Here is a 14,196-nt window from a genome sequence, read left to right on the forward strand (position 1 = left end):
ACTTGGTCATGTATCCTATATTCTCAACACTTATTCATGTGACTGACATATATGAGTATGTGCTCAAAAAGTGTTCCTGAATGAATGCAGGTATAGCTTGGAATGATTATATCCCATGTAAGCATTAAATCATAATTTTAAAGAGCATTTTCTCTTGTACTTACTCATTTTACAGCCATAAGGAAATGTTGATACCAAATAAAGCAAAATGAAATGAAACAAATATGAAAACACAAAAAGTGAAACCTCTAGCTGAAAGTATATTCATTTAGAGCAATAGAGCTCCTGCACATGAGTGCTCATACCAGCATTATTTATAAGAGCTAAAAAGTGGAAATAACCAAAACGTTTCCAAAACAACACAATCATTCTTCAAGTGAAGAATGGATAAGGAGAATAGGTGGTATCACAGAGCAGCCTATTAAGTGACCCTAAGGAGTAGTGAAGAACTGATACGGAGACACGCCATGGAGAGATTCCGCTGGGTGAAAGAAGACGGTACTAACAGTCATATGCGATCTGACTCTATCTCTAGGAAACGCCCAGACCGTCAAATCCATAGAGACAGAGAACAGAGGGGTGGATGCCAGTTTCTGGGGGAAACAGTAACTGGAGTGACTGCTAATGGGTACAAAGTTTCTTCCTGGGGTGGTGTTCTGGAATCACATAGTACTGATGACTTCACAACTCTGTGAACATGCTAAAAACCACTCAATTGTACAGTTAAAAGCGTGAAGTTGATGATATGTGAATTATCTTTATAAAGCTGTTATTTAAAAAGTGATAGAGCTGAAAATGCTCATATTAATTACAGATCAAGTGCTGGGACAGAAAGAGTCCTAGGGGGTTCTAACCTGCCAATATCAGGACAAAATAAGATGGTTATAATGCTTTGATCTTAAAGAGGAGGGTAAAATTTATGAAGAGGCTTTGCTGCTGCTGCTGCTAAGCCGCTTCAGTCGTGTCTGACTCTGTGCAACCCCACAGACAGCAGCCCACGAGGCTTCCCTGTCCCTGGGATTCTCCAGGCAAGAATACTGGAGTGGGTTGCCATTTCCTTCTCCAGTGCATGAAAGTGAAAAGTGAAAGTGAAGTCACTTTACCATGAAGCAAATTCAGCTTGTATTTCAGGATCCCTTAGTGTCCTAGGCCCAAGAAACTTGATTCTGCAATTTCATTTTTTTTTTCTTTAGAAGAGCCTCTGAAATCAAAGAAGGATCATGCTCTGCAAAACCTTCATCTGTACCTGTCAGTCCCACAGAATCATACAAGAGGGATAAAGGACAGGTGAGCTTCAGAGATCTCCAGAATACCAGGACAAATTTCTCTTGGAGAGTTTCATTCATTGCAAGTTTCAGTGAGAGCCACTCATTTCTTTGTTTTCTGCTCCTCTGCTGTGGGAACATTGTGAATATGTCAAGAATTTAAAATACGGGTCAACAAAAGTCCATGTGCCCTCTTTTCACTAATGGGCAGAGTGTTTCCTTGGTCACTGAATTTGACACGTTTCAAAAGGATGAGAGGCATCAATACAGTGATAAAGATAATATGTCAGGTTATGTGGTCATGTTTATGTCCAGAATTTCTCACAGTACAAATCCTCAAGACCAGAATTGGGATCATGACCTAGCATTCTGTAAAGAGCTGCCATGAGGACAAGATGAGGGTGGAGCTGTGTCACCAATATAGAAGCAAGACACCTCATGCACAAAATGTTTACTGACTAGTCTGCTCCGACCCACAGGGCCCTTGACAGAAGGAATATCTTCTGAGGAAACCATCTTCATGGAACTCACAGCAGCAGCACTTTTTGAGCAACAAACCATAAGAGTTGGAAAAGTCAGTGGAAGAGAGTGTAAAGGTCCCAGTCACTAAAGATGGAGTGTCTGCAGGTGAAACTCAGCAAGACACAAAATTTTGGTCTGAATTATAAAAATCAGACAGTAGCTTCAAGGTCATACATTCATCCATGAACGAGGTGCCCTGGGAGTTTTCATCAACAGGTTGTGACATATTTCAGCATCTATCAACTGAACTGTCATTGAACAGAGTTAATGTCACTTCCAGGAATTCTATGTCATCTGGAGAAATGTGACTGGGCTAAAAACGGGCATTTCTGGAGAAGGTCTTTTAGATTCCTCTTTTCACTATTCCTCCCAGAGTCCTCTCTGTAGACCAATTCAAGAATTGCAGGGTTCTTGGCACTGAGCTTCAGAGCTGGAAGTACTTTGAAAATGTCTCTGGCATAAAAAAGGGGCTTCCCAGGTGGCTCAGTGGTAAAGAATCTGCCTGCCAAACAGGAGATGTGGGTACCATTCCTGGGTCGGGATAATTCCCAGGAGAAAGAAATGGCAACCCACTCCAGTCTTCTTGCCTGGGAAATCCCATGGACAGAAGAGCCCACTACAGTCATAGGGTCGCAAAAGAGTCGGACATGACTTAGTACATAAACAGCAACACAGCTAGCATAACACTCCTAAGACAGAAACAACAACCCCCCTGCAGGGCTGCCCACAGCCAGAGCCCCATCTGCACTCTGGGTTTGTGTTCAGCTCCCCCACAGCCCTTTCTCACTGTGTCACTCAGCACACAGTAGTACACAGCCGAGTCTGATGCTTGCACTGCCTGTTTCTGCAGGTGGAAGGAGCTGTCACGCTTAACAAGAGTGGCCTGAAAACCTTTACTCTTTGGGTTCTGGTCTGACATTGAGCCCTTTAGGAGGAATTGAGGAGCTTTGTTGAGATGCTGGATGTACCAGAAGAGAAAGGGAGCTGAATCAGCAGTCTGGTAAATGCAGTTCAGGGTCAGGAGAGCCCCCTCTGAGACAGTCACTGGGCCTTCTGTCTGGTTCACTGAGTCACCATTGGTCCCTCCTACAAGAAAATCACTTTGTTATTGTAAAAATGTACAGGAGAGGAGTTTTCAGTCAGAGAAGAAAAATAAAACTTGCCCACAATTATAAGAAAGTGAAAAATAATTAACATTTAGAATAAAATGTTACTTACTAAATATTAAGATGATCAGAAGAACTGAGTGAGTGGCAGAATGCATGTTCCCAAAAGAAAACGATCCTTACACAAATCTAATAAATCTAGTCTCCATCTGAATGTTACAGAAGCTCCTCGCTCAGAAACTGAGAGCCCCTTTCTGTACTGCAGCAATATTCTGTCTTGTGGCTACAAAGCAGGCAAGTGAAACTAGCTCCTGGATACAATGAGGAACCGCATCTATAGGAAGCCCCGCCCTCTGGTGGTGATCGTGAAAATTGCACCACAGTGTTGTCTGACCTATTCCTCCTGATAATAGCTTGTGGGGTACATACAGGAGAATGGGACAGGACCCTAAGAAGAGAGTCCTAAACATAAGCGTGCTGAGGGAAATATTCTGTTATTCCTTCCATAATTTTTTGCATGGTACAGGTATCTCTAGCTTCGCAAGAAACCCCAGTTACAATTTCTAGATGGAATAGTCAGAGGTTTCTACCTTGCATGTGTCTCCGATTCCCATGGGTCAGAGAAGGATCCCTTTGTATGGAAAGTGCTTCCTCCTCAACCCAAGTCATTTCTCTGAAGTAGTTATATTCATGTTGACTCTGTCAACATGCCGTGGAGAAAATTTTTTGTAAGGCAGGTGTCAAATAATGTGCAGTTAAGTGATAAGGTTATTATCCTGATTTATCATGGAATGACATATCTTTAAAACATAATAAAAATAAAATATGTGACTTCTTTTTCAGTGATAACGGTAGAGTTGATCTTCCAATTTGAAAACTATTTTTGGACCTTGAATATCAGGTAGCACAGAGATAAGGAAAACAGATGAAATGAGCACTAACATTGCCCAGCTTACTTCATGGAGGCAGCTTCTAGGCACCAGTGCATGAGAGATTTACCAAAAATAGTGCAGCTGTCTCATTGTGGGACTGAGACAGGATAGGAGAACGGAGATCCTGAAATATCTAAAAGTTGTGGACCTCTGTACCAGAGAGGAGGAATGTTGACCAAGAAAGAGAGAGAGTTAAGTGCAAGGCAGGACTTGGGTGGGGTGGGGGGAGTTGGACCATCCTTGGATGACAGCAACCTTACCCCTTTAGTCTCATGAGAGACAGGTGAACTTACTTAGGTAACCTGGTTCTTGAAACGTCTTTTTCCCTCTTGTCACATTCTTGCTTTAATTCAACTAAGTATTTTTTTTTTTAAATGTCAAGTTTAGATGGTTAGTATATTAGCAGGGCACTCTTCATTCCTGAGGCTCGTGTGTGGCATCGATCTGTCTTCTGTTTGTTTATTTGTTTTCTTAGGGATTCAGGGATCTCAATGGAAAGAACTGCTGGCTCAGTGTCTGTCAGCCTGTTTGCATAGTTTCTTGTGCAATTACTTGTGCCAGTGAAGCAAACCCAGCAGAAGATTTAATGGGGTCATCTCATAGCTTGTTCTTTTCTCTAGGATAGGGTTTATTTATGCAAAGTCTGACTATATTATGGTAAGAATTGTTGCCATTGTTCTTTGCTGACATAAACCATTTTAAGGCATGGGAATGTGTGGCTGCAGACAGCTGTGAGGTTGCCTTACATGGGCTCTCAGGGCAGCATTGTCAATCCAGTAACAATGGCTGTGACTAAGTCAGTTGAACTCAAGAACAGTCTTCTTCAAATGTGCCTTTTTCACCTACAGAGATTTTCTCACTAGTTAAAATGAATTTTGTTAGTTCTTACCAAAACTGGGATCGTTTTTACTGCACATCTGTTTGCTGAGCTGTTCTTTTTGTTTGTTTTTTGTCTGCGCCAGGTCTAGTTTCCTGACCAAGGATCAAACCTGGGCCTGCTGCAATGTGAATGCAGAGTCCTAGTCACTGAACCAACCCTCCCCCTAAAATTAGAATCTTGAGTTGAAGTTATCATGCTGGCAGGACTCTCTGGCTCATCAGATCACCTAGATTCTCTTAAACTCTTGTGCATTTTCAGTAATCCCTAGCTTCCAGAATTCATTCTGGAAATTTACAGGGTTGTCTGCAATGTGGAAACCAAAATCAGATACAATTCTTATCTTAAATTGCTTTCAGTTGATTGAGGAGCACGTGGGTATGTGTGTATATATATATATACCATATACTACTTCCCTGGTGGCTCAGATGGTAAAGCGTCTGCCTACAGTGCGGGAGACCCGGGTTCAATCCCTGGGTTGGGAAGATCTCCTGGAGAAGGAAATGGCAACCCACTCCAGTACCCTTGCCTGAAAAATCCCATGGAAGGAGGAGCCTGGTAGGTTCCAGTCCATGGGGTCACAAAGAGTTGGACACGACTGAGTGACTTATGACTTTATATATGTATATATATATCCTATGCCCTGTCTTTACTCCCACTAGCCTGGACCCCAATATGTGAAATGAGGGATCAGACTGGAAGTAGAGAGCTGATGCAGTTACCACCAGGGGAATAAAACCTGCTCGAATACTTTATTTCCCCACCGTTAAGATTTATTTTTGTTCCTTCATCTCCCTCTCCATTTCTGTGGCCTCTTTATTAAGCTGTTGAGCCCCCAGTGCTCAGGTAGCCAGCACCCAGTGTGCAAGACTCTAGGATGTCAGGGAAGAAGGCAGTGCTTACCTTCAGGTGGGGGGTCCAGATTCACCCTAAGTGATGATGGTGACTATATCTGCCAAGACCGTAAGACTACTATAACTATTAAACTCTGCATTTAAGTAGTTGTGTCTATAAATTGGGTTTCCCCAGTAGCTCAGCAGTAAAGAATCTGCCTGCCAGTTGAGGAGATGAGGGTTCGATCCCTGGGTCAGGAAGATCCCCTGGAGGAGAAAACAGCAACCCATTCCAGTATTCTTGCCTGGAAAATTTCACGGACAGAAGAGCCTGGCAGGCTATAGTCCACAGGATTGCAAAGAGTCGGATGCCACTCAGCAACTGAGCACCAGACACAATACACACATGCCTATAAATTATGAAATGACAATGATTCCGTATCCTGGCGACATCTCACAGACTGCCCAGCAGTAAACATTCATATCTTCCCACCTGCTGTGCCCACCACTGTCCTTCCAGAAAGTCTGCTCCCAGAAGGTGCAGGCAGGAGTTCAGCCTGAAAAGATGAGGGGACACTCTGTGCAACGGGCACGATTGTAGCAGAGACACAGAGAGTGACCAAAGTGGCTCCACATTCCCACTCATGAGCAGAGGAGTGTGGAGATGTTCCTGCTTGTTGAGTGGGTGGTAATTTCTCCTAGTCTCTTGAGCAAGTGAAAAGCCCACACCACTGCCAAGATATCTTATTGTAAGAGTACATAAATACTTCTCTCACGTGTCTGAAACGTGACTGACTTATGAATTAATTTTCCCTGCTTTTGCTGTTGTTCAGTCCCTAGATCATGTCTGACTCTTTACGACCCCAGGAACTGCAGCACGTCAGGCTTCCCTGTCCTTCACTATCAGGCTTCCCTGTCCTTCACTATCTCCCAGAATTTTCTCAAACTCATGTCCATTGAGTCACTGTTGCCATCCAGCCATCTGATCCTCTGTCACCTTCTTCTCCTCTTGCCCTCAATCTTTCCCATCATCAGTGTCTTCTCCAGTGAATTGGTTCTTCGCAATCAGGTGGCCAAAGAATTGGAGCTTCAGTTTGAGTATTCTAGCAGGTTTTATTCCACTGGTGGTAACTGCATCAGAATTCCAGATTCAAGAATGCCGCTTCGCTTTCTTTATGATCCAACTCTCACATCCATACATAATTACTGGGTAAACCATTCCTCTGACTACAGGGACCTTTGTTGGTAAAGTAATGTCTCTGCTTTTTAATACACTGTCTAGGTTTGTCACGTCTTTTCTTCCAAGGATCAAGCGTCTTTTAACTTCATGGCTGGAGTCACCATCTGCAGTGAATTTGGAAACTAAGAAAATAAAATCTGTCATTGTTTCCACTTTTTCCCCATCTATTTGCCATAAAGTGATGGGACTGGATGCCATAATCTGTTTTTAAATGTTGAGTTTTAATTCAGCTTTTTCATTCTCCTCTTTCACCCTTCAACTAGTTCTCTTCACTTTCTGCCATTAGAGTGATGCCATCTGCATATTTGAGATTCTTAATATTTCTCCTGGCAAACTTGATTCCAGCTTGTGAATCATCCAGCCCAGCATTTTGCATGGTGTACTCTGCATATAAGTTAAATAAGCAGGGTGACAATATACAGCCTTGAATTACTCTTTTTCCAAATTTGAACCAGTCCATTGTTCCATCTGCTTCTTGAGATATTTGTATACAGGTCAGGAAGCAACAGTTTGAACTGGACATGGAACAACAGACTGGTTCCAAATAGGAAAAGGAGTACGTCAAGACTGTATATTGTCACCCTGTTTATTTAACTTATATGCAGAGTACATCATGAGAAACGCTGGACTGGAAGAAACACAAGCTGGAATCAAGATTCCCGGGAGAAATATCAATAACCTCAGATATGCAGATGATACCACCCTTATGGCAGAAAGTGAAGAGGAACTCAAAAGCCTCTTGATGAAAGTGAAAGTGGAGAGTGAAGACGTTGGCTTAAAGCTCAATATTCAGAAAATGAAGATTATGGCATCTGGTCCCATCACTTCATGGGAAATAGATGGGGAAACAGTGGAAACATTATCAGACTTTATTTTGGGGGGCTCCAAAATCACTGTGGATGGTGACTGCAGCCATGAAATTAAAAGACGCTTACTCCTTGGAAGGAAAGTTATGACCAACCCAGATAGCATATTCAAAAGCAGAGACATTACTTTGCCAACAAAGGTTCATCTAGTCAAGGCTATGGTTTTTCCTGTGGTCATGTATGGATGTGAGAGTTGGACTGTGAAGAAGTCTGAGCACCGAAGAATTGATGCTTTTGAACTGTGGTGTTGGAGAAGAGTCCCCTGGACTGCAAGGAGATCCAACCAGTCCATTCTGAAGGAGATCAGCCCTGGGATTCCTTTGGAAGGAATGATGCTAAAGCTGAAACTCCAGTACTTTGGCCACCTCATGCGAAGAGTTGACTCATTGGAAAAGACTCTGATGCTGGGAGGGATTGGGGGCAGGAGGAGAAGGGGACAACAGAGGATGAGATGGCTGGATGGCATCACTGACTCGATGGACGTGAGTCTCAGTGAACTCTGGGAGTTGGTGATGGACAGGGAGGCCTGGCGTGCTGTGATTCATGGGGTCGCAAAGAGTTGAACATGACTGAGCGACGGATCTGATCTGATCTGATTGTTCCATGTGCAGTACTAACTCTTGCTTCTTGTCCTGCATACAGGTTTCCTGGGTATTCCCATCTCTTTAAGAATCTTCCACAGTTGGTTGTGATCCACACAAGGCTTTAGCATAGTCAATGAAACAGAAGTAGATTTTTTTTTTAATTCCCTTGCTTTTTTCTGTGATCCAGCTGGTGCTGGTAATTTGATCTCTGGTTCCTCTGCATTTTCTAAACTTGGCTTGTACATCTGAAGTTCTTGGTTCACGTACTGCTGAAGCATAGCTTGAAGGATTTTGAGCATAATCTTGCTAACATGTGAAATGAGTGCAATTGTATGGTAATCTGAACATTCTTTGGCATTTATTTCCCTGAGATGAGGTTATTAGCAAAGAGAATATCCTGTACCCAGTTTGAATACAAACAATACACACAACACCTACGATATTTACAGAGTGGGCTGCTCTGATCCACAGGGCCCTTGACAGAGGAATATCTTCTCAGAAACTCTCCTCTCAGAACTTACTTAGGCAGCATAATTTCTGGAGCAACCAGAAGGGATGGAAAAGTCAAGGAAAGATAGAATAAAGCTCCAGTCCCTGAAGATGGAGTGTCTGCAGATGAAACTCAGCAGGATACACAATCTTGGCCTGAATTTTAAAAACAAGAGACTAGCTTCCAGGTCACACAGTCATCCATCAACAATATGCCCTGGAATTTTCCTTAACACACTGTGAAATATTTCAGCATATATAATCTGAATTGTCATTGAAGAGCTAATGTCACTTTAAGGGATTCTATCTGGGGGGATGTGGATGGGCTGAAAACAGGCATTTCTGGAGAAAAGCTCTTAGATTCCTTTTTGCACTGTCCCACTCCAGATTCCTCTCTGTAGGGCAGCTGAAGAATTCCTAGGTCCTTGGCTCTGAGGAGCAGACCTGGAAGTGCTTTGACAATCCCTCTAGCATAGCCCACTGGAGAGAGAAGCAATAACCCCTTGCAGGGCTGCCCAGAGCCAAAGCCCCATCTGCACTCTGGGTTTGTGCTCAGCTCCCCCGCAGCCCTCTCTCACTGTGTCACTCAGAGCACAGTAGTACACAGCCGAGTCTGATGCTTGCACTGCCTGTTTCTGCAGGTGGAAGGAGCTGTCACGCTTAACAGGAGTGGCCTGAAAACCTTCATGCTCTACTTTCTTGTCTGCTGTTAAGCCCTTCAGGAGGAGTTGAGGAGCTTTGTTGAGATGCTGGATGTACCAGAAAAGATAGGGAGCCAAATTAGCAGTCTGGTAAGTGCAGTTCAGGGTCATGGGAGCCCCCTCTGAGACAGTCACTGGGCCTTCTGTCTGGTTCACTGAGTCCCCATTGGTCCCTCCTGGAAGAGAATCACTTTGTTATCATAGAAATGTACAGGAGGAGTTTTCAGTCAGAGAAGAAAAATATAACATACCTATAGTTATAGGAAAGTAAAAAATCATTAACATTTAGAATAAAATATTACTTACTAAATATTAAGATGATCAGAAGAACTGAGTGAGTGGCAGAATGCATGTTCCCAAAAGAAAACGATCCTTGTTCCCGGGAATACACCAGTCTAACAAATCTAGTCTCCAGCTGGATGTTACAGAAGCTCCTCGCTCAGAAACTGAGAGCCCCTTTCTGTACTGCAGCAATATTCTGTCTTGTGGCTACAAAGAAGGCAAGTGAAACCAGCTCTTGGATACAATGAGGAACCGCATCTGAAGGAAGCCTCGCCCTCTGGTGGTGATCGTGAAAATTGCACCACAGTCCTGTCTGACCTATTTCTCCTGATAATAGTTTGTGTTATTACATAAAGGAGAATGGGACAGGCCCCTAAGAAGACAGTCCTAAACATAAGCGTGCTGAGGGAAATATTCTATTATTCCTTCCATAATTTTTTGCATAGTACAGGTATCTCTAGCTTTGCAAGAACCCCCAGTTACAATTTCTAGATGGAATAGTCAGAGGTTTCTTCCTTGCATATGCCTCCAGACATATGGACAGAGAAAGATCCCTCTGTATGGAAAGTGTTTCCTCCTCTCCTCAAGTCATTTCTCTGAAGTAGTTATATTCATGTTGACTCTGTCAACATGCCTTTGAGAAAATTTTATCTAAGGCAGATGTCAAATAATGTGTAGTTAAGTGATAAGGTTATTATCCTGATTTATCATGGAATGACAGATTTGTAAAATACAATAAAAGCAAAATACCTGACTTCCTTTTCACTGATTATGGTAGAGTTGATCTTCCAATTTGAAAACTATTTTTGGACCTTGAACATCAGGTAGCACAGAGATAAGGAAAACAGATGAGATGAGCACTGACATTGCCCAGCTTACTTCATGGAGGCAGCTTCCAGGCACCAGTGCATGAGGGATTTACCACAAATAGTGCAGCTGTCTCATTGTGGGATTGAGACAGGATAGGAAAACAGAGATCCTGAAATACCTAAAAATTGTGGACCTCTGTACCAGACAGGACGAATGTTGACAAAAAAAAAAGAGAAAGACAGAGATAAGCGCAAGGCAGGGGTTGGAGGGGAGAGTGGGGGGCGAGTTGGACCATCCTTGGATGACAGCAACCTTAAGCCTTTAGCCTCATGAGGGACAGGTGACCTTACTTAGGTAACCTGGTTCTTGAAGCATCTTTTTACCTCTTGTCATATAGTTGTTTTAAGACAACTAAGTATTTTTTTAGAATGTCAAGTTTAGATGCTTAATATATTAGCCAGACACTCTTCATTCCTGAGGCTCGTGTGTGGCATCGATCTGTCTTCTGTTTGTTTGTTTGTTTTCTTAGGGATTCAGGGATCTCAATGGAAAGAACTGTTGGCTTAGTGTCTGTCAGCCTGTTTGTCTAGTTTCTTGTGCAATTACTTGTGCCAGTGAAGCAAACCCAGCAGAAGATTTAATGGGGTCATTTCATAGCTTGTTCTTTTCTCTAGGATTGGGTTTACTTTATGCAAAGTCTAGCTATAATATGGTAAGAAGTCAAAACATTGTTCTTTGGTGACATAAGCCAGTTTAAGGCTTGGTGACTTTGTGGCTGCAGACAGCTGTAAGGTTTCCTTACACAGGCGCTCAGTGTTGTCAATCCAGTAACAGTGGCTGTGACTAAGTCAGTTGAACTCAAGAACAGTCTTCTTCAAATGTGCCTTTTTCACCTACTGAGATTTTCTCACCAGTTAAAATGAATTTTGTTATTTCTTACGAAAGCTGGGATCATTTTTAATGCACATCTGTTTGCTGAGCTGTTCTTTTTGTTTGTTTTTTGTCTGTGCCAGGTCTTAGTTTAGGCTTGTGGGATCTAGTTCCCTGACCAGGGATCGAACCTGGGCCTCCTGCAATGTGAGTACAGAGTCCTACTCACTGAACCAACCCTCCACCTAAAACTAGAATCTTGAGTTTAAGTTATCATGTTGGCAGGACTCTCTGGCTCAGCAGATCACCTAGATTCTCTTATACTCTTGTGCATTTTCAGTAATCCCTAGGCTCTGGCATTCATTCTGGAAATTTACAGGGTTGTCTACAATGTGGAAACAAAAATCAGACACAATTCCTACCTCAAATTCCTTTCAGTTGATTGAGGAGCAGGTGAGCAAAAAAAAATAATCCTATGCCCTGTCTGTACTCTCATTAGCCTGGACCCCAGTACTTGAAATAAGAGATCAGACTGGAAGCAGAGAACTGACGAGTTACCACTAGGGAAATAAAATCTGCTAGAATACTTGTATTTCCCCACCATTAAGGTTTATTTTTGTTCTTTCATCTCCCTCTCCATTTCTAGGCATTTTTATTAAGATGTGAACCCCCAGTGCACAGGTGGCCAGCACCCAGTGTGCAGGACTCTAGGATATTAGGGAGGAAGGCAGTGCTTACCTTCAGGTGGGTGTCCAGATTCACCCTAAGTGATGATGGTGACTACATCTGCCAAGACCATAAAACTACTATAACTGTTAAACTCTGCATTTGAGTAGTTCTGCCAATAAATTGGGCTTCCCAGATGCTAAGTGATAAAGAATATCCCTGCTAATTGAGGAGATGAGGGTTCAATCCTTGGGTCAGAAAGATCCCCTGGAGAAGGGAATAGCAACCCACTCCAGTATTCTTGCCTGGAAAACATGGACAGAGGAGCCTGGTGGGCTACAGTCCACGGAGTCGCAAAGAGTCAGACACCACTGAGCAACTCAGGCATACCTATAAATTATGAAATGACAATGATTCAGTATCCTGGCCACGTCTCACAGACTGCCCAGCAGTAAAACAGACATCTCTTCCCACCTGCTGTGCCCACCACTGTCCTTCCAGAAAGTCTGGTCCTCGAAGCTGCAGACAGGAATTCAGCCTGCAGAGATGCAGAGGGGACTCTCTGTGCAATGGGCATGATTGTATCAGAGATGCAGAGCAGTGACCCAAGTGGCTCCACATCCTGCTCATGAGCAGAGGAGTGTGGAGATGTTCTTGCTTTGGGAGGGGGTGATACTTTCTCCTAGTTTCTTGAGCAGGTGAAAAAGCTCACTCTGCTGCCAAGATAGCTTATTGTAAGAGTACATAAACACTTTTTTCATGTGTCTGAAATGTGACTGATTGATGAATTAATTTCCCCTGTTTTTGTTGCTGTTCATTCCTTAGGTCATGTCTGACTCTTTACGACCCCATGAACTGCTGCACACCAGGAGCTTTATTCTCTCTTTCCTTGACTTTTCCATCCCTTCTGGTTGCTCCAGAAATGCTCTGCCTAAGTAAACTCCAAGAGGAGAGCTTCCTGACAAGATATTCCTTCTGAAGGGCCCTGTGGATCAGAGCAGCTCACTTTGTAAATATTGCAGGAGTTGTGTGTCCTTCCCTGTCCTTTACTATCTCCCAGAGTTTGCTAAACTCATGTCCATTGAGTCAGTGATGCCATCAAACCATCATCCTGTGTCACCTCCTTATCCTCTTGCCCTCAATCTTTCCCAGCATCAGGGTCTTCTCCAGTGAATCGGTTCTTCATGTCAGGTGGCCAAAATATTGGAACTTCAGCTTCAGCATCAGTCCTTCCAATGAATATTCAGGATTGATCTCCTTTAGGATTGACTGGTTTGATCTCCTTGCAGTAAGGGACTCTCAAGAGTCTTCCCCAACACCACAGCTAGAAAGCATCAATTCTTTGGCACTCAGCCTTCTTTATGGTCCAACTCTCACATCCATACATGATTACTGGGAAAACCATAGCTCTGACTATATGGACCTTTGTGGGTAAAGTAATGTCTCTGTTTTTTAATATGCTGTCTAGGTTGGTCATAGCTTTTCTTCCAAGGAGCAAGAATCTTTTAATTTCATGGCTGTGGCCACCATTTGCATGATTTTGAAGCCCAAGAAAATTAAATCTATCACTGTTTCCACATTTTCCCCATCTATTTTCCATAAAGTGATGGGACCCGATGCCATAATCTTAGATTTTTTGATGTTGAGCTTTAATCCAGCTTTTTCACTCTCCTCTTTCACCAGCATCAAGAGGTTCTTTAGCTTCTTTTCACTTTCTGCCATCAGAGTGGTATCATCCCCATATCTGAGGTTGTTGATATTTCTCCTGGCAATCTTGATTCCAGCTTATGAGTCATCCAGCCCTGCATTTCACATGATGTACTCCACGTATAAGTTAAATAAGCAGGGAAACAATATATAGCCTTGACGTACTCCTTTCCCAATTTTGAACCAGTCATTGTTCCATGCCCAGTACTAACTGTTGCTTCTTGTCCTGCATAGAGGTTTCTTGGGTATCCCCTTCTCTTTAAGAATTTTCCACAGTTGGTTGTGATCCACACAGTGAAAGGCTTTAGCGTAGTCAATGAAACAGAAATAGATTATTTTTTAAATCGCCTTGCTTTTTCTGTTTCCAGCAGATATTGGATCTGCTGTGGTTCCTCTGCCTTTTCTAAACTTGGCTTGTACATCTGAAGTTCTTGGTTCACGTACTG

At 42.9% G+C, this 14,196-nt stretch overlaps 1 gene segment (V, D, J or C); it reads right to left on the bottom strand.

Annotated features, from left to right (window-relative positions):
- Nucleotides 1-8,566: 8,566 nt before the first annotated feature.
- LOC133255891 (T cell receptor alpha variable 18-like) lies at nucleotides 8,567-9,914 on the bottom strand. The segment is given in 2 exon segments: nucleotides 8,567-9,591; nucleotides 9,722-9,914. Coding segments are annotated over 2 exon segments (456 nt in total).
- Between the last annotated feature and the right edge of the window lie 4,282 nt (nucleotides 9,915-14,196).

The sequence above is a fragment of the Bos javanicus genome, chromosome 10 (assembly GCF_032452875.1).
Source record: "Bos javanicus breed banteng chromosome 10, ARS-OSU_banteng_1.0, whole genome shotgun sequence".
NCBI classification, from domain to species: Eukaryota; Metazoa; Chordata; class Mammalia; order Artiodactyla; family Bovidae; genus Bos; species Bos javanicus.